The 21,701-nt window shown below is 36.8% G+C and overlaps 1 protein-coding gene across 8 annotated transcripts in view; it reads right to left on the bottom strand.

Annotated features, from left to right (window-relative positions):
- The window catches only part of EXOC6 (exocyst complex component 6), a 299,891-nt gene that overhangs the window by 160,269 nt on the left and 117,921 nt on the right, over positions 1 to 21,701 (bottom strand). For 7 of the 8 annotated variants that reach the window (XR_006209204.1, XM_042960757.1, XM_042960755.1 and 4 more), the window contains 4 exons: positions 15,252 to 15,423; positions 13,714 to 13,761; positions 13,534 to 13,624; positions 10,590 to 10,635 (listed from right to left, as the gene is read on the bottom strand). Coding sequence is in view for 7 of the 8 variants with exons in the window: in XM_042960757.1 (XP_042816691.1) it covers positions 10,590 to 10,635; positions 13,534 to 13,624; positions 13,714 to 13,761; positions 15,252 to 15,423 (357 nt within the window). In the remaining variant the exon portion in view is untranslated. Of the gene's footprint in view, positions 1 to 10,589; positions 10,636 to 13,533; positions 13,625 to 13,713; positions 13,762 to 15,251; positions 15,424 to 15,995; positions 16,437 to 21,701 lie in introns of those variants that run through there. The other variant, XM_042960759.1, reaches the window with a different exon arrangement.

Genomic DNA, 21,701 nt, shown 5'->3' with positions numbered 1-21,701 from the left:
AGACAAAGGGTTAGTATCCAAAATCTATAAAGAACTTATCAAACTCAACACCCAAAAATCAAATAATCCAGTGAAGAAATAGGCAAAAGACATGGATAGACACTTCTCCAAAGAAGACACCCAGATGGCCAACTGACAACTGAAAAAATGCTCAACATCACTCATCATCAGGGAACTACAAATCAAAACCACAATGAGATACCACCTCACACCAGTCAGAATGGCTAACATTAACAACTCAGGCAACAACGGATGCTGGTGAGGATGTGGAGAAAGAGGATCTCTTTTGCACTGTTGGTGGGAGTGCAAACTGGTGCAGCCATTCTGGAAAACAGTATGGAGGTTCCTCAAAAAATTAAAAATAGAACTACCCTACAACCCAGAAATTGCACTACTAGGTATTTATCCAAGGGATACAGGTATGCTGTTTTGAAGGGGCACATGCACCCCAATGTTTAAAGCAGCACTACTGAAAACAGCCAAAGTATGGAAAGAGCCCAAATGTCCATCAATGGATGAATGGATAAAGATGTGGTACATATATACAATGGAGTATTACTCGGCAATCAAAAAGAATGCAATCTTGCCATTCACAACTACGTGGGTGGAACTGGAGGGTATTATGCTAAGCGAAATAAGTCAGTCAGAGAAAGACAAATATCATATGACTTCACTCATATGAGGACTTTAAGATACAGAACAGATGAACATAAGGGAAGGGAAGCAAAAATCATATAAAAACGGAGGGAGACAAAACAGAAGAGACTCTTAAATATGGAGAACAGAGGGTCACTGGAGGGGTGCTGGGAGGGGGGATGGGCTAAATGGGTAAGGGGCATTAAGGAATCTACTACTGAAATCATTGTTGCACTACAGGCTAACTAACTTGGATGCAAATTAAAAAAATAAATTAAATAATTTAGGGTAAAAAAAAAAGAAGAACAAACAAAAAAGCTATTAAGCTTAACATCTATTGAAGTAATGGGATTCATATCAAAATTTTGCCAGCGGGCCTTTGCTAAGAATACACTTAGGGCTTATTTCAAACTGGTTACTTTTTTCTTTCTCGGTTGGTATTTTTCTGTGATCTTCACTGGTAGGGCTCCACCAGATCTAGACTCTGGTAGGGCTCCTGAAGCTAAAACTCATTAAAGAGTAGTGGACTTCCTGGGCCCCTCCAAATTTTTATCTCTGAAGCCAGAACATGCTCAATCACCTTTAAATGTTCCTACCAAGCTCCAGCAGGGACTTCTGCTCTCAGTAAACTGTGATAGCCTCTATTGCCTGTCTCTCTAATTCGGGGTGTAGCAGATTGCCCTATAATTTCAGTTTTCCAATGGATCTAAAAAAGGTTTTTTATTTTCAGTTTAACTTCTTGTTGTAAAGACAGGAATGATTACTACAAGGCTCTTTTACATGTCAGAACAGAAACTAGAAGTTCCTATTTTCATTCTTTTTTTTTCCTTTTTCTTATTAATTTGTAAAAGCTCTTTACATATTATGGCTATGAGTCCTGTCACAAAAAAATAATCTTTCAAATGTTTTCTCCTAGTCTGTGGCTTGCCTACCAATTTTCTTACAAGAGTCTTTTGATAAATAAGTTTTTATTTGAAGTCCAATTTTCAATTTTGTATAGCTTTTTGTGATCCTTCTAAAAAATATCTTTGCTTACCCCAGTATTACGAAGAGAAACTCCTATATTTTCTTATAGAAGTTCTACAATTCTAGGTGGAGAACAAACACAAGATGCAACCGTATGTTGCATCAAAGGAATACTTTAAATATAAAAATACAAGAGAGATTAAAAGTAAAGGGATGGAAAAAGATACACTATGGTAACACTAATCAAAAGAACACTGGAGTAGCTATATTAATTTCAGATAAAGCAGACTTCAGAGCAAGGAAAATTATGAGATAGAAGTATTACATAATGATAAAATGATCAGTATCTAAAAAGACATAACAATCCTTAATGTGCATGTACCTAATAACAAAGTATCAAAATATGTGAGGCAAAAATTGATAGAACAGCAAGGAAAACAAATAAATCCACTAATATAGTTGAAGACCTCAAAACTCCTCTGGTAATCGACAGATCCAGCAGCCAGAAATTCAGTTAAGGATATGGTTGAACTAAAGAGCATTATCAGTCAACTGGGTTTCACGGACATTTACAGAATATACTTCATCCAACAACAGAATATATATTCTTCTCAAGCTCACATAGAACATTCGCCAATATAGGCCATATTCTGGGCTATAAAACACACCTTAAATTTAAAAGAATAAAAATCATACAAAACTAACATCATACTTAGTGGTGAGAAACGTAATGCTTCTCCCCATGAGATCAGAAACAGGCAAGGATGTTCCTCCTCACCACTCCTATTTAACCATCATACTGATATTCATTGCTAATTCAGTAAGAGAAAAAGTAATAAAAGGTATTCATATTAGGAAGGAAGAAAGAAAAGCCTTGTCTGCAGATGACATGATTGTCCATGTACAAAACCCCAAACAATCAACAACAAAAAAATTCCCAGAACTAGTCAGTGATTATAGGAAGGTTGCAGGATACCAGGCTAACATACCAAAGTCAACTGCCTTTCTGTAAACCAGCAAGGAACAACTGGAATTTGAAATTAAAAACACAATACCATTTACTTTAGCACCAAAAAATGAATTATGTATAAATCTAACCAAATATATACAAGATCTATGTGAAGAAAACCACAAAACTCTGATGAAAGAAATCAAAGAAAATCTAAATAAATGGAGAGATATTCCATGTTCATGAATGGATTTCACAAAAATTAACTCATAATGGATTACAGACATAAATGTAAGACACAAAACTCTAGAAAATAACACAGAAGAAAATCTAAGTGACCTTGGATTTGGCAGTGAGTATCTTCTGTTCTAAAAAGACATTGTTAAGAGACTAAAAAGATAAGCTACAGAATGGGAGAGGATATTTTCAAAACACATAGTACTATAAAATATAAAAAAAAACACTTAGAAGTCAACAATAAGAAAACCAACAACCATATTTAAAAGTGTAGGGGCGTCTGGGTGGCTGAGTCGGTTAAGTGTCCAACTCTTGATTTCAGCTCATGTCATGATCTCGTGGTTTGAGTTTGAGCCTGGCATCAGGCTCTGTGCTGACTGTGTGGAGCCTGCTTGGGATTCTTTCTCTCCCTCTGCCCCTCTCTCTCTCAAAATAAATAAATAAACTTAAAAAAATTGAAAATAAATAAAAATAAAAGTGTACAAAAGATCTGAACAGATACCTCACCAAAGAATATATGCACATAGCAAAGAAGCATGCGAAAAAAATGCTATCACATGCCAATACGGAATTGCAAGTTAAAACAAGATACTACCATGCATCTATTAGAATGGCTAAAATCCAAAACACTGACAACACCAAATCCTGGTGACGGTGTGGAGCAACAGAACTCCCATTGATTAGTGCTGAGAATGTAAAATAGTAAAGCCACTCTGGAAGACAGTTTGGCTGTTTCTTACAAAGCTAAATACAGCCTCTCTCTATGATCTAGCAACTGTACCCCCAGGTATTTACCTAAATGAACTGAAAAGTTATGTCCACACAAACCTGCACACAAACGTTTACAGCAGCTTTATTTTTAACTGCCAGAAATTAGAAGCAACCAAGATGTCCTTCAATAGGTGAATGGTGCATCCATACAATGCAATATTTTTCATCAATAAAAACAAATAAGCTATCAAGCCATAAAAAGACATGGAGGAATCTTAAATGCATATTGTTAAGTGAACAAAGCCAGTCTGAACAGAACACATATTGTATGATCCCAACTATAGGACATTATGAAAAAGGCAAAACTATAGAAAGGTCAGTGATTGGCAGGGGTTTGGTAAGGGAGGGATGGGGAAAGAGATGAAGCACAAGGGATTTTTCAGGCAATAAAGCTATTCTGTATAATGTTGTCACGGTAGATGTGACACTATGCATTTGTCAAAATCAACAAAACTGTATGATATAAGAGTGAACCCTAAACCCTATTATAAACTGTAGACTTAAAAACGTGTCAATATTGGTTCTTGAATTGTAGGAAATGTACTATACTCATACAAGAAACTGTGAGGGAGAGGAAGGCATATGGGAATTCTGTACTTTCTGCTCAATACGTCTCTAAACCTGGGGCGCCTGGGTGGCTCAGTTGGTTAAGCATCCGACGTCAGCTCACGTCATCATCTCACGATTCATGGGGTCAAGCCCTGCGTCAGGCTCTGTGCTGACAGCTCAGAGCCTGGAGCCCGCTTCAGATTCTGTGTCTCCCTCTCTTTCTCTGCCTCTCCCCTGCTCACGTTTTGTCTCTCTCTCTCTCCCTGAAATAAACATTAAAAAATATTTTTTAATGTGTCTCTAAACCTAAAATTATAAGCAAAGGACTTGAACTGACATTTTACAAAAGAAAATACACAAATGAATAGCAAATGAAAAGGCACTCAATATCAGTCATCAGAGAAATGTAAATTGAAACCACACTGAGATATCATTCTATATGTATCAAAATGGCTCATCTAGAACAGACTTACAGTATTGTATGTTGGCAAGGATGTGTAGTATCTAAAATTCTCATTGCTGATTGGAGTACAAAATGGTACAACCATTTGAAAAAATAAAAAGGTAGCCTGCACCTACACTATAACCCAGCAATTCTACTCCTGTGCATATATTAAAGAGAAATATAAACATCTGCCTACAAAGACTTGTACACTAATTTTATAATAGTCTTATTCATAACACCTCCGAACTAAAAACAACCCAAATACCCACCAACCGGTAAATGGGTAAACAAATTCTTAGAACTGAATACTACTCAGCAATGAAAAGAAACAAACAATTGGTATATGCAATAATACGGATGAATCTCAAAACATTTGGAGTGAAAAGTACTAGACAAGAAAAAATATATATTCTATGATTCTATTTATATCACTTCTGAGAAAATGTTAAACTAACCATTGGTGACAGAAATCAGAAAGAAGTTACCTCTGGAGGAGGGAGGAAGAACCGATTAGAATGGGGCATAAAAGGGTGATGGAAGTGTTCTAAATCTTGTTTGGGGTAATGACTGGAATAGAGTATGAGAAAAGCTTTTGGGGTAGAAATAATGTTCAAATCTTGATCTTGGTGGTTATAAATAAAGGTGTATTTGCTTTTTAAAAATTCATGGGGCTACAGGGGCACCTGTGTGGCTCAGTCAGTTAAACATCAGCCTTCAGCTCAGCTCATGATCTCGCAGTTCATGAGTTTGATACCCACATTGGGCTCTCTGCTGTCAGCACAGAGCCTGCTTTGGATCCTCTGTCGCCCCCTCTATCTCTGCCCCTGCCCCATTCACACTCTCTCTCTCTCTCTTAAAAATAAATAAATAAACTTAAAAAAATGTATATAAAAAAAATTCATGGAGCTACAGACTTATGATTTGTGTATCTGGGTCTAAAAAAACCACTAAACAAAAAACTTAAAAAAATAAAAAACTGCACCACAGAGTAAATATTTTACAACACGTGACAGAAAAGGGACCAACCCTCAAAATATGCAAAGATTTTAAACCTGTTGAAGACATGTTGAACTGGAGATAGTGGAATATCCATGTGAAAAGACTCAACAAGAATCAGAGATGTCAAAACCAAGCTCAGGATTCAAGCTTTGGGAGTCATCAGAACACAAATCCAGACATCTCTTAAAGAATGTGAAGTGATAGTAACTAACAAAAAACATTTTTTTTTTACATTTTGCAAATCAAACCAAATATATCTGTGGGCCAGTTTGATTCTGCAGGTCACTAATTTGCAACCTCTAATGATCACCAGGAATAACATCTGCTCACGCCCTTTATTACTCCATATGGATATTTATCTTGACAAAAATATGGCAAGGCACCAGAAGTGGGGTCCTAGGTATCTAGTGCAATGGCAGCCTGAATACATGCTTTTTACCTTGACTCCTTCTTGAAATTCCAATAAACTAACATGAAGAGATTTTTTAAAAAAGCATAAGCCCACACAGATAAAAAGAAAAGGAGAAGAGAGAACAAAATTTTAGAATGTTGAAAGCTGATGGACATGTGGTTAAAAAAAAAAAAAAAAAAAAAACTCAGCATATCTTAGAAAACTAAATTCTAAGTCACTAGTTGAGAAGCCAAGAATATTCTCTAGAATCTCCAAAAATGTCAATAATTTATAGGAATTCCACTACTGAGGGAAGAGGGAGTGAAAGGAGAGCTGAAGTAAGGAATATTGGTTGAAAATGTGCTTAAGAAGCAAACTCCACTTAGTCATCTGAGTCACCTTTCTGCATTTTGGCAAAATACTAAAGAGACTAAAATAGATAATCTCTGAACAGGGGAAGACCACCCAAGGCTGAGGGCAGTAGTACTGATATGAAAACAAGAGGATTAACAGAGTTTATATATACCAAATGCCCTCTTCATCACCTCAGATCCCAGAATGCTGGCAGTCAGATCTTTACCCTCCAGACAAGAGACAGGAAAAGTCTCCTCTAGGGAATCTGAGGGGCCCCAGAAGAAATAACTCCAGATATTAACATCAAAGGCTCACCAACTAAACAGCCCAGCTAGGTAATCTCACAGTGAAATTCACAATCAACAAGTCCCACCCACATACCAAAGCTTCCAATCAGCTATGTCCACTGTATTTAAATATGAGCAGTCAACCAAGGAATTACCAGATCTGAGAAACACCTCTACCAACAAAGTCAGAGATTAAAGAAAAAAATAAACAAAACAAAAATGCGGGGGGGGGGGGGGGGGTGGTGGAGGTACTCTGTGGAAACAGACTATATGCAAGGAGAGATATAAATAATAGATCTAAAATCTCAGAGGTAAGACAAAATACTGTTAGCAATGAATCAATAACAGGTTATGAAAGAAAGAAAGAAAGAAAGAAAGAAAGAAAGAAAGAAAGAAAGAAAGAAAGAGTACAAAGAAATATTTGGAGATCAAAACACAGTTCTTAGAAATTAAAAATCAGAGAGCAGAAATGAAATAAAATCAGCATTATTTTTTAGGAAATAAAAATGAAGAAATATCCTAGAAACTGAGTAGAGAGTCAAAAAAAATTGTTAAAGAAGAGTAAAGAAAATAAGAGGGCCAATCTAGAAGACTAAACATCACTATCTGTTCTAGAATCAAGAAAACAGAAAGACAGGGGTGCCCGGGTGGCTCAGTGGGTTAAGTGTCCAACTTCAGCTCGGGTCATGATGTCACAGTTTGTGGGTTCAAGCCCCACATCAGGTTTTGTGCTGACAGTTCAGAACCTGGAGCCTGCTTTGGATTCTGTGTCTCCCTCTCTCTCTGCCCCTCCCCCACTTGCACTGTACCTCTCTATCTCAAAATGAATAAACATTCAAAAAAATTTAAAAAAAGAAAACAGGCAAAAATAATTCAAGAAAATGTCCTAGAACTTAAAGACATTATCAGATCAAAGAACAGTTTCCAGGTTAAATTCCAGACAGGTTCACCAAGTATCCAGCACAATGGAAGTAAACAGACCCACATCAAAGCACATCATCAGGAAACTGCAGACCACAGAAGAGAAGATTATTCTATTTTTTTTAATGTTTATTACTTTTGAGAGAGAGACAGAGAGCAAGCAGAAAAGGGGCAGAGAGAGAGGGAGTCACAGAATCAGAAGCAGGCTCCAGGCTCTGAGCTGTCAGCACAGAGCCCGACGCGGGGCTCGAACTCACAGACCGCGAGATCATGACCTGAGCTGTAGTTGGCTGCCCAACAGACCAAGCCACCCAGGCACCCCGAGAAGATTATTCTAAAAGAGAAAAAAAAACAGATCACAAACTAAAGAAATCAGAATGGCTTCAAACTTTTCAACGGCAACCCTGGAAGCTAGAGGGCATGAGAGGTGTGTGTCTGGGGGAGGGGGGGGTAATAAGCCCACCTAGCAAGCAGATCTGTTTCTAAATACATTTCTTTACTAAAAGGAACTAGGGTACCTTAGGGGCACCTGGGTGGCTGAGTCGGTTAAGCATCCAACTTCGGCTCAGGTCATGATCTCACGGTTCGTGGGTTCAAGCCCCAAGTTGGGCTCTGTACTGACAGCTCAGCCTGCTTCGAATTCTGTGTCTCCCGTCTCTCTCTGCCCCTCCCCCACTCATACTCTGTCTCTCTCTCAAAAATAAATAAACATTAGGAAAAAAACAAGGAACTAGGGTATCTTGGAAAATGGCTATTCTAGGTCTAGGGCAAGAAAAGGAAAATGTGAGCTTGGAACATGTGTGATAAACAAGAAAGTATTCAAAGACAAATGAGGACACAGAAATTGGCCTGAGGGGTTCCCCTAGCCAAATATGGGACAAATTTGAACATAAAAAAAAGAAAAGATTATAACTATTTATTTTCTTTTTTAAGGTTTACTTATGTTTGAGAGACAGAGAGAGCAAGCAAGCATGAGCAGGGGAGGGGCAGAGAGAGAGGGGGACAGAGGATCCAAAGTGGGCTGTGCACTGACAGCAGTGAGCCCGATACAGGACTCGAACTCCCAAACTCCGAGATTGTGACCTGAGCCGAAGTCAGACGCTCAACCAACTGAACCACCCAGGTGTCTCAATACATTTATTTTTTTAAAAAAATCCATGAGTCCATAGTGATAATCAGAAAAAGGAAAAAAAAAGTAAAGGGAAATAAAAAGGAAGAGCTAAAAAAAAGAAAAGCTTCTTTATATTAAGAAAAATAGCTAATAAATGTCAAAAGAATGATAAAATTATTTTAAAAAATCACCATTTTGGAATGACAGAATTATAAAACATCACCATTTTGTAATCCCAATATAATAACTGATTAAAGCAAGAATCCTAAAACTAGTGGGTGAAAGGTTGTTAAGGAAATAGGACTCAAAATATCACCCCACAGATTACTTAGTAAATGCAAAGAGAAAAGATACCTTTCAAGTGATCTGTAGTCATCCTCTTAACCAAATGATCCAATTTAGCATAACCTAGAGACAATCTAACAGTATACGCCTTCTGATCTCATAGAGTAAGAGGTACACAATATCATTTATGTCATACTCATACCAAAAATATTTCATCTGAATCCAGTCGTGAGAAAATAAACAAATCCAAAATGGCTTGGTCTACAAGACAACTAACCTGGACCCTTTCGGGAAAAACAAAGTAGGAAGACTGTTGCAGGTTAAAGGGACAAAAAAGTACATACCAACCAATGTTTCAGGAAAGGAAAGAAAATATAAGATATCTGGGGGGGGGGGGGGGGGAGTGGGGGAACTGAATATAAATATTAGATTATGGGGGTGCCTGGGTGGCTCAGTTGGTTAAGTGCCCTACTTTAACTCAGGTCATGATCTCACAGCTCGTGAGTTCGAGCCCCGCATCGGGCTCTGTGCTGACAGCTCACAGCCTGGAGCCTGCTTCAGATTCTGTGTCTCCCTCTCTCTCTGCCCCTCCCCTGCTCGTGCTCTGTCTCTAGCCCTCTCTCTCTCAAAAATAACTAAACATTAAAAAAAATTGTTTAATATTAGATTATGTTATTGAAAAAATATATAATGCCCTAAATTGGAAAACAGTGAAGAAACAATAGAAGTTAGTTATTTAAAGGCATAAATGTAAATATCAAAATAATCCCTTAAAAGAGGTCAAAGGTTTTGCCCCTAGCAAGGAGGAATGATGAATGGAAGTAGGGAAGATGATATCTGTTTTTCTGCAACAAATACACAGAACTATTACCTGGATCTTTAAAATGTGAAGACATACAACTCAGATAGAAAAAGAAAATATATTCATTATATATATAAAACAAAAGACTTTCAGGATAATTTACGGTTCACGTATTAAGAATGAAAAAAATAATTCTACTAATTAGTATCAATTGGTAAAGGCCAATAAAATTCAATGTTTAGTACTATAAAGCAGGATATCCACAGATCTTTAAGTACAGATTTGTATATAATGTACTGTGATAATTAAGCAGTTATTAATAAACTAAGAGGAAATCACTACTTCCCTATTCTAAATGTGGAATATTCTCATTTATTCTGATTTTTCTGTTACTTTAAAATTGCTCATCTTTAAAACATTTTAAACATTATTACATCTAATGATTCTATGGTAATCAATAAAGTACTGCAAATTATTTTCATATGTCACGTATTCATTTTTTGTTATAATACAGAACATGACTGGCCTACACTGTCAAAATATAACTACTACACTGCTTCCATTGTGATCCCACAACACACTTAGCTTTTGATTGTATGCAATGTTAACACAGAAGCTAATCAATATTTTTTCACTCCTGTTCAGTTGTCTGTTTGTCCTTCATCAATATTATCAATCTTTGATTTCACTTATAAAGGACAAGGATCCACAAATCAGTGGCTAAGAATTGTTTTATTAAATGATCCTGACAGGCAAATTGCATGAAAAAGAATAAAGGTAGAGAGCAAAACTTCACATGACTCACTATAATTTATACTAAGTTTATCCATGCTTTCTTTAATAGAAAAAGAAGATTCCTATGAAAAATAAGAAAGAAACAACTCACCGTTTTGCACTCATCTGTTCTTTTAGCTTACTGTACATTTCCAGCACTGCATTAAAAAATAACTTATTTTAGCTTTCAAAATAAAAAAAAGTTGAGATGAAAAAATTAAAGGGAAGAACCTATTATAAATTCATCACTTTTCTCTGTACTTTAATTCAGGCTTATATTTTCAAATAAAATGTTATACTTCAAATAAATAAAAGACATTTTAATGTCTATGTATATTGAACATTACATTATTTATACACATTATCTGGAATTTGGAATACTTCCATATGCAGACACCTATAACTGAGGCTTTAACCAACTGATAATTATCATATTCAGAAACTTATATATCTTCTCTGCGGTGGAATTAGAAGTTTGGACTTTAGTTACTCAGGAAACAAAGCTGATTGAGATTAATTTTGATTCAATATCTCAAATAATATTCATATACCAAACACAAGCGTGTTATAGCTCACTAAGCAAAATTTTACACCAAATTGACATAGAAAAAAACCCTCAAAAGTGTACAGCAGAGAGTGAATTATAATAAAATCATAAATAAACATAACAAAGCAACTTTGTTTTACCATTTCTATTATGGACTCAGAAATGCAATTAGTCAATAAAAGTTGTTATAAGCTTCAGCAAGAAGCATTCAGCTTTGCCACCAAAAAAGGTTTTAATGCAACTATGCAGATTACCATTTATCCTTAGAATTTCAAAGTATAAAGTGAGTAAGTTATTATTGACTCATCAAGCCAGCTCACATTTTCACAGACCAGAAAGACAGAATACTTTTTTCCCAGATTTTCTATTTTGGCTACTTCCCAGGGGTCTTCAAGTTCATAGAAGACATTGTTCATTTATCTGAAATCCGTAATACTGCGATGGTGGCAACAGTGAACCACCTCAACCCTGTGGTCCCTATGTGTATCTCTATCACAGCCCCTATATTGCAAGCAAGTATTTCTCATATTTTCCAACCAAAGCATTACAGTGAACACATAACCTGGGAAAAAGCCTAAAACTGCTGCTACAAGTATAAACTTTCTTTGAAGTCTCCTGTTTTACCTCAACAACTCCTGCAACTTTCTTATCTATCTTATATTATTTCCATATAAAAATAATACTCTCCTCAAAAATAATCAAGTAAAACTAATGTACCAGGAAAATACATTGTTTACCCTATGACTTCTTATACCCTCTCATACTCCTAATCCAAGGAGGAGTTAAGCAATTGTACAATAATTAATAGCTTATTTGTCTTTATTCACATTAGACTGTAGGACTCTTCAGGGCTGGGAATGTCTCATTTTCAAATTTATACTTCCAATATCTACCATAATGGCTGACACAAAAAAGTATTTACGACTGGATAATTAGATAAAAGGCTAATAGAGGAAAGGAGGTAGTTCTCAATGTGGCTATTAGGAACACAATGTTTACATAAACTCAGATCACCTGCCCAGCCTTGAAAGCAAAAACAGTAGCAGTAACAAAAGTCTAATGTCTACTTCCCTTTATTTTTCTATTCCAAATAGCTGCATAGGGGAATAAGCCCAATTCAGCTTTCTCATTCTATCAGTACCCAAATTTTTAGGCTTATTACCATTTAGGGACAAAGCAATCAAACTTAGAGACTGTCTTCATGGCTACTTCACTGTATCTGATGGTGGCAAAGACATATTATTAAACATTACTAGAAGGAAGTACATTCTCAATCCTGAAACTGAACATAATAAGCAGACATTTTATTTACTCAAAGTTAGTGTGCAAGCATCCAAGATTAAACTGAGTAGAATTTCAGTGATTCTAAAAAAAAAAGAAAAGTTAATCTCACAAAGTCAGAAAACAATGTTTTTTAGCTAATAAGATCTGACAGTTTTTGGGTGCCTGTGTGGTTCAGTCGGTTAAGCATCCGACTTTGGCTCAGGTCATGATCCCGCGGTTCTTGAGTTCAAGCCCCACATCGGGCTCTGTGCTGACAGCTCAGAGCCTGGAGCCTGTTTCAGATTCTGTGTCTCCCTGTCTCTCTGCCCCTCCCCCACTCACACTTTCTCTCTCTCTCTCAAAAATAGACATTAAAAAAATTGTTTAATAAAATAAAATCTGACAGTTTTAACATATAATTTGTGTTCAAAGGTAATTTTATATTATATAAATATCACACAAAGCATCTCATTCTATTCTCCAGGATAAAGGTTCAGGTTCTTTCCTAAAAAAAAATAAGTTTAGAAGATGGGACACTAAGATGGATTCAGTTTACTATATGAAGAAAAGAGGACATACACATGCTTCCTTTTGTCTGAACAGGATACATCAGGGGAAAGAAAATACTGGTTAGTTTCTTCAGAATTTATTTGATGTCCCAGTAATATCTGAGCTGTAACAGAGATCAAAAACTCAGAAACCTAAAAAGTCAGTCTTTCCAAAACATAGGAGTAAAGGCAAGACCAAAGAAGTGAGAAGACCTAGCACTTTTGGATGTTTGCTTATTTTATCAGCAAAATGAGACTGTGAGCAAAGCAACACCAACCTGCTTAAATGACAAACAGAAAACAATGGAAAACTAGTTATAAAAAATGAGGCAAATTAGGAAAAGGCAAGGAAACGTAATGAAAAGACACTCTCCTCCATGGGAAAGTATTCTGAGGAAAAACAAAAAAGCAGTGGGAGGGGGGTGAGGGACAAAGGACAAACTAGGCGGGAGGAAATGGGAGAGGGAGAGGTGCAGGTTTTTCTAGGAACCTGATGTGACAGATCATCAAACAGGGACTTTATAAGATAAGAAGACCATGAAAATTCAAGGGCTAAAATGGGCAAGGAAGATAACCATGAGCTTTTGGGGGCAATCACCAAATAATCTGTAATTCCCATAATGAATAATGACCAAACACTATCCTTAGATTATAATTTTACCAAGCCAAGCATTACACTGTAGACAAGTTTAACTCACCTGGAAGACATAACTGCAATTTTTCTACTACTGTTGTAATATTCCTCTGCTGAATTCTACATCGAATAATATCTTCAGTCTGGACTATCACCTTAGAAAAGAAGAAATGTTCATATTTTTAAGCAAACAGTTAAACTGCATCCACAAATTGAGCATACAAGAAATATATCATATTCTCACCTCCTTTCCAGCATCTTGAAATTTTCGGTTGGTATCAGTAACTTGTACCTTAAAAATAATTTCACCTTAGTTAGACAAATATGCATAAAACTTCCCTGATATAACTGCTCACCCTTGTAATTAGATCATGCTTCATGAGAAACTTAGAACAAAGAAATGCAAATTCAAATTAACTCTACAGCTTGAACTTGAACTTTTGATTGAAAAGGGCTTTTGTTAACTTCAATTACTTATGACAGTTCTTTTTAACAGATTCTGTGGCAAACTTCTCAAATTTAATCTAGATTTTTGAACTTTACTTGCTTCTCTAAGTCTGTCAAACAATTCAAATCACTGACCCAATTGACCACTGGTCCCTTTTTGATAACTTCAATGAGGTCTATGTGCCATTCATTGTCTGTAGGAAATGGTGATTGCATTTTATGGTAATTAAACATTCATACTTTGCTGAATGCAAACACTGGGTGGTTGATTAACATCAAACACGGAAATCTCAATCCACAGCAACATTTTAATGCTGCAGGTGCAGACAAAGCTCAACTTCAAATTTTCCCACATATTAAGTGACTCATTAGGTCATCATCGTAAGGAAGCACATTCTAGTTTATTAAAAATCTCATTAATTTCTGAACAAAGATGCTCAGTGACCTCATTGATGCTGTATTTGGTCTCTTGTTATCTGAATATCCTTTATATAATGGTTTTTTAATCATAACCTTTGGTGAACCAGGGTCATTTTATCTGCTAAATTCTCCAAATGTAAAGAAAGATAAATAGCACAATTCTTAGAACTAAATATTTTGAATTCTGGCTAAACAAATCCAGGTCTCATTTAATAAATAACGTTTTTGCTCTGTGGCAGAAAATGCACACCAACTTTCTTTAAGAAAATTATGCTTTGCTATTAAACTAAGTTTCAATATTATTAAATAATTTTGAGAACATAATCACTTATAGTAAGTTTTTAAAGGTTTTTAGAGGATAGTTTTTATCATCATTGTACTAATTGTCTTTTTAAAATTCTAAAACTGCAAATGAGGTCTTTCACTGTATGAATTCTTTTCGTTCATTTCCCTGCATGGAAAGAAATCCTGTTAAGTCAATGCATTACTTGCTTTACAAAAAAGAGATTACTCCTGTCATTAGCATGACAACTATGTTAATAGAGCATAAAGAGCATTCCCAAATATACACACTAACTCACTTCTTGAAAATAGTACATTTAATAATTATTTGTACATATGCACTACAAACTAATACTTCAGTAATTTAATGACAGCAAAGGTAAAGAGAATTTTTTTTAAATAAGTTTCTTTTATTTTAAGTTTATTTATTTATTTTAGGAGAGAACGCGGGCGCACAAGCAGGGAAGGAGCAAGAGAAAGGGAAGACAGAGAATACCACTCAGGCTCCACACTGGCAGCATGGAGCCCCATGTGGGACTCATCATGCCTAAGCTGAAACCAAGAGTCGGATGCTTAACCAACTGAGCCACCCAGGCACCCCAAAGGTTAAGAGAATTTTAAAACATTTCTTACCTTCAGTTTTTCTGCATCAGTCCTTACTTTAAGGAGTTCTGTAATAGCATCTACAAAACCCTGATGATGAAAATTACACATCTTTTCAATTTCCTTGTCATGATTACGGATACAAGCATCTAACTTTTCCATAAACTTCTTGTGTGCATTTGGTTGGTCATCATAAACAGACCTAAATGTATACAAAAAGAAAGCTAACATTAACTTCCCAGTTCACCAAAATTTATTCTTTATTAGCCCATTCTTTGAAACAGCTAATATATTTTGGTTTTTTGCTTTGTAATCAGTATATTAAGGTGATATTCATACATTTCAAGAATTGCTTAATTCTGATATCCAGATTTAAGCCTGTGAACATGACTTTTTTTTTTTTTAACATTTTTAAAGTTTTACTCATTTATTTATTTTGAGAGGGGGGAAGGCAGAGATAGGGAGAGAAAAAATCCCAAGCAGGCTCCGTGCTGTCAACACAGAGCCCAACATGGGCCTTGAACTCATGAACTGTGAGACTGTCTCACGTTCAAGTCCCAACGTGGGGCTTGAACTCTCAAACTGTGAGATCTTGACAACTGAGTCAAGATCAAAAGTCAAGACGCTTAACCAGCTGAGCCACCCAGGCACCCCATGAATATGACTTTTAAACATACAATTAAAGCTATTAATAATAATTTGCTATAGTAGCAATATTACATTACAGTTACTTTGGAGCATAAGTTAAATGTTTAAAGTAAGCCTATAACATACCTAAAAAATACCTTCCTATCTCTTACATGTAAATTACTTCTCCCATGTAAAGGTCTCTTCACAAAGTCCTGCTCCCAAAGTCACTACCCTGAAGCTTTTCATGGTCCAAAGAGAAGGAAAAAAAGGATAATCAGGACTGATTTAAAAACAAAACAAAACATGGCACAGGAGAAGGGAATGCAATTCTACAAGTGCAAGCCCTCAAGCGGCAGCGTATTATGATAAAGCCCTTCTTTAGAAAGATATCATTTCTATCATGGATACCACAGGCCAGATGACATAGCATGCCTTCAAGTAACAGCTGAAGCCACAGAACAGATGCAGAAGTATCACAATGAATTCCACTTAATGTAACTATGGTTCAGCACTTCTCTCCAAATTAAGTTATTTGACTGACTGCCAGTTAAATACAAGTTTTAACTTCATAGCAACAGCTGATAATCTTTTTTTTTAATGTTTACTTATTTATGAGAGAGAGAAAGAGAGCCGGAGTAGGTGAGGGGCAGAGAGAGATGGGGGACAGAGGATCTGAAGTGAGCTCTGTGCTGACAGCAGAGAGCCTGATGTGGGGCTAAACTCACAAACTGTGATATCATAGCCTGAGCCGAAGTCAAACGCTTCAACTACTGAGCCATTCAGGCGCCCTGCAACAGCTGATAATCTTAAAACAAAACTGAGTTAATAGTACTGCCAATAGTAAAAATCATTTGTGCGAAAAATTATTTAATTTCTTTTTGAACATGTTAATATTAAATCAGTCACAAACCCTGTAGATACCTGGAAACTGCCTAGGTATCTAGAACTCAAGGTCTGAGGCTCAGAACATGAGTCTTTAACATACTAGTGCTCAAAAAAGAATCACTGAGTAAATGATTAAGGACATGATGATGAATTTCATCATTAATGATGAACAAACTCCTGATTTCTACAGCATTTACTATGTCAGGACATACTCTAAGTACTTTGTACAGTAATTCCTCACAACAAGCCTATAAAGAAGGTGTTGTTACTACCCTTGCTTTACTGATGTTATAGATTATATAACTGCCATAAATTCCACAGCTAGCAAAGGGCAGCTGGGATATAAATCCTGGCACTATGTCTCCAGAGTTCATATTCTCAAGTACAAGGCCATATTGCAGTCACCACGATGTTCTCTAAACATGGTGTACACATTCCTACTGTATCTCAGCTCATGCTTTCTCCACATAGAGGGCACCACCCTCCCAGCCAACCACCATGCAGAAAAAATTAACCTTACCCAAAGAAAGGTTTGGCCCTTGTCCCCAGCTCCTGGGAGGTAAATCTCTGGGATGTCCTGATAGTTGTCTTTGTTTACTTGAGGGTCTTGGGCAATGCCAAATAATCTTAAGCTAGCAATGTGATTTACAATGTGACTTACAGTGGATGGGGACCTTGGGGCCACATCATATCAGCTCTGGAGAGTCCATAGATTAAGGGTAAACAACTCACAGCAGTGTGTCATGTGTATGTGACCAAACCCTAGGAAAAACCCTGGACACCACAGCTTAAGTGAGCTTCCCTGGCCAGCAATATTCCATGACTACTGCCACACATCATTGCTGGGAGAAGTTAAGGGGTGTCTATATGACCACTGGGAAAGGACAATGGGGAGCCCCCACTTAAAACTCTCCTAGACCCTGACTTATGTGCCTCTTCCTGATGTTAATTTTAATGTTTCTTTTGCTGTAACAAACAGCAACTGTGAATATAGAAGCTTTCTAAATTCTGTGAGTCCTCCTTCTAAATTACTGAACTTCAGAGTAGTCTTGGGGACCTCCCAATCTGTGCCCCCCAATCTGTTCCTCATTATTTGAGATTTAGTTCAATTCTCATTTCCTCCAACAGACCTTCGTCAATCATTTCCATGCCAAGTAATCTCTTCATCTGCAGAATAGGTAAATTTACAGTCCTTTCCACTCATTGTGACATGTAATTATATATTATCCTTTTACTGTAATTTAAGCCTTTCAAATATATGTCCTATATTTTATTTCTTCGTATCATCCAAAAGCTTCCTGAGGGGCAGCCTCCATGTTATAGGATTTTAATGAGTATCTATTAATAATACTAGAGACAGCAATATTGGATAGCTATTATCAAGAATTTGAGCCTTGGGGCACCTGGGTGGCTCATCTGGTTGAGTGTCCAACTTCAGCTCGGGTCATGATCTCGCAGTTTGTGGGTTCGAGCCCCATGTCAGGCTCTGTGCTGTCAGCCTGAGCCTGGAGCCTGCTTCAGATTCTGTCTCCCTCTCTCTCTGCCCTTCCCCCACTCATTCTCTCTCTCCAAGAAATAAACATTAAAAAAAAAAAAAAAATTGAGCCTTTAAGACCTGAGCTAGAGCTAGGCTCTAATCTTGGACATCTTCTCTTTTCTACCTATACTATTCTCTCAATCTCATCCAGATTTGGAGCTTATTATTCCATAAACAAATGGACACCTCCCAAATGTATGATTCTAGCCCCAACCTCTCCCCTAAACTTCAAACTCATATATTTCTCCACCTGGGTATGTGATAAGCACCTCAAATATGTTCAAAATGAATCCCTACCTTCTTCCTCAAAACCTGCTCCTCCCACGGTCTTCCTCCATCTCAGTAAACCTCACTCTTCTAGTTGCTCTGGCAAAAAGCCTTGAAATCACCCCTGACTGTTTGCATTCTCTCACCCTCACTGCCAAAACAATCCAGTAAATCCAACCACATCTCACAACCTTTACTGGTGCCATCATGGACTAAGCCACCATTATGTCTTGCCTAGAATTCTGCCAACTGCTTCTGCAATCAGTCTCCTTGATTTCACCCTTGGTCCCCTTCAGTCTGTTTACAACACAGTAGACAGAATGATGCCATTAAAATATAAATCAGATCCCGTATCTCCCTTCTGCTCAAAACCCTATTTCTCTTATAATAGCCCATAAATCGCTATATAATTTTGCCCCATGTTATCTCACTGACCTCACTTCCTAATACTTACTCTCCACTTTATTCTGTGCCAGCAACACTGACCTCCCTGTAGTTCCTGCAACACACCAAGCACATTCCTGTCCTATGCTTTACACACACACTATTTCCTTTACCTGGATCACACTTCTCACATGTGGGATGCCTCCCTTACCAATTTCAGGGTTTTTTTTTATCCCCTTCCTGATGAGGCCCTTTCTGGCTACAATATCTACATTATAAACACACACACACAAAATTCCCTTCCCTGCTTTACTTTTTTCTGTTTTCTGAAACAAAGTAGTTTACTTTATCACTGTATCACTCTTACCACTATACTCGAATATATGCTCAATTGCATACTTTTATTTATTTTGTCTTTGCCCACTGGAATGTAAGTTATATGACGGAAGAGCTTTTTGTCTGTTTTGTTCCCCAATGAATGCTCAGCACTAGAATAAATAATACTTATCACATAGCAGATGCTTAATAAATAATTGATGAATAACTCGATGGATAAATGGATGGAGACAGATGGAATCAGAACGGACACTGACTAACTGTTCTATGTCAGAAAAGCCCCTTCTCTAAATCGCAACTTTCTCAACAATAAAATAGGGATGAAAAATAGTAGCTACATCAGAGAGTTATAAGGATTAAATTAGTAAACACATGAAAGATTCTTAGCAGTAACTGACATATGGTAAGTGCTCAATATATACACTGGCTACTAGCATAATATGCACATAAAAAACAACCAAATCCTTATTAAAGAGTGAACTGGCTGTTGAATAGGTACTGGTTGCAATATCAAATATAGCTACCCCATACTAAAGGAGCTGACTACCACTAATACTTGACATCTGCATGGGGCCTTCTGTATTTTTTATATCCAATGTTTTATTTCTTATACAGCACCAGAGAAAATATTGCCTCCTTTTCACAAGTGAGGGAGTAGGCATAGAAATGGCAAATGGTGGGGTGCCTGGGTGACTCAGGTCGTGATCTCACAGTCTGTGGGTTCGACAACTATCAGCACAGAACCTGCTTTGGATCCTTTGTCCTTTGTCCCCTCTTTCTCTGCACCTCCCTTGCTCACTCTCTCTCAAAAAGAAAAAAAAAAAAAAAGAATTGGCAAATGGCTTGCTCATTTGCTAGTTATTAGTAAGGGACTGAGGCAATACTACAATTCCCAGGATACTTTTTTGCTTCCCTTGTGCTTTTCCTATAATTAATACATATAATTAATAAGAATTCTTAAACATTACTCCACAGGAAAAACCACATGCAAGAGAAAGTTAACCTGATATTGGTGTGCTATAAACAAATTTGTATTTCATAACTTTGAACACTTTATTAAAGTAATATATATACTCATTTCTAATTTTTTTTTACCTATTTGAATAAAAGTTTGAAATTTATCTGACTCTTAAAATACCAGGTAGTAAACAAACATACCAAAACAACTGTCCTCTCTTTTTTTTTTTCCTGTTACAGCTGTAGCACTGTACCAAAAATCTAAGAGATATTTTAGAACAACCCTACTACAATGTCTCTCCAAAGAGGATTTGACTCTGTTTGTGAGTGCAAAGGGCAATATTATTACCTCTTTTAAAAATAGTAATAACAGGGGTGCCTGGGTGGCTCAGTCAGTTAAGCATCCGACTCTTGATTTCGGCTTAGGTCATGATCTCGCAGTTCGTGAGTTCGAGCCCTGCATTGGGCTCCACACTGAGAATGTGGAGCCTGTTTGGGGTTCTCTCTCTCTGCCCCTCCCTCCCTCTCTCAAAATAAACAAACTTAAAGCTGCCTTTTAAAAAACAGTAATAACATATAAACAGAAAGAAAAAAAGTTATTTTCCAGAAGTCTATTTTATTCTAGAAAGTTCTTAAAGCCCATCTTCTAGTATATCTTTCTAATTTATTCTCCAGGATTTTAAAGCAAAACCACTCCCGTCTTATAGTAATTCAGGACACCGCCAGTGCATCTATTATAGCATCACAGGTGAATGACTCTTTCTCTACAAAGTACATCAGAACATACGCAATACCCACCCACCATTAATAGAAAACCAAAGCCTGAAATGGGTGAACTATTTACATTCCATGCCTTCTGCTGTTAGAACTGTAAGCCCCAATAAAGGAAATAAAAATAACATAAAGGAATCAGTACTGTGAATGATCCACCTATAACTAAGTCTTAGTCTCTCTTGACTGTTACACCACTGATAACCACTTGCTGTTACAGACATAAATACAAGCTGCAGTCCAAGCTGATATAACCACACATCACCCATAATCTACACCAATGAGATCATCCTGAACAGAACGCACAGGAATAAAGAAGCAGAGATGAGGAAACGTTCTAAATCACAGGAATAAAATGCATTTTTTTAAAAGCACTGACGGTTCAAGCAAGTGCCAGAATCCACAATTCATGATTAGACAGAATTTGGCCTTAAAAACGACCCTAGAAAGTTCCTAGTTCTGACTTTCTTAACTTCGTAGATGCAGCACAAATCTAAAAGCCAAACGCAAGCACTCAAAATGGAATTAATCAATACATGTAGTTGATTTAACCCTCTACCCACTCTGATGAAAAATTATATTCGAAATAACTAGTCTGATAATTTGCTAATAAAGCCAACAATAAATAGCTGGGTGAATAGAGAGAAACAGGAAGGGAGAAAGGGTGGGTATGTATAAGATCCCTGGAAAAAGGAAGAAAGCAGAAACAATAC

Source organism: Panthera tigris, chromosome D2, assembly GCF_018350195.1.
Source record: "Panthera tigris isolate Pti1 chromosome D2, P.tigris_Pti1_mat1.1, whole genome shotgun sequence".
Lineage (NCBI taxonomy): Eukaryota > Metazoa > Chordata > Mammalia > Carnivora > Felidae > Panthera > Panthera tigris.
Note: the sequence above shows the minus strand (reverse complement) of the source record. Positions and strands in the feature narration are given on the sequence as shown.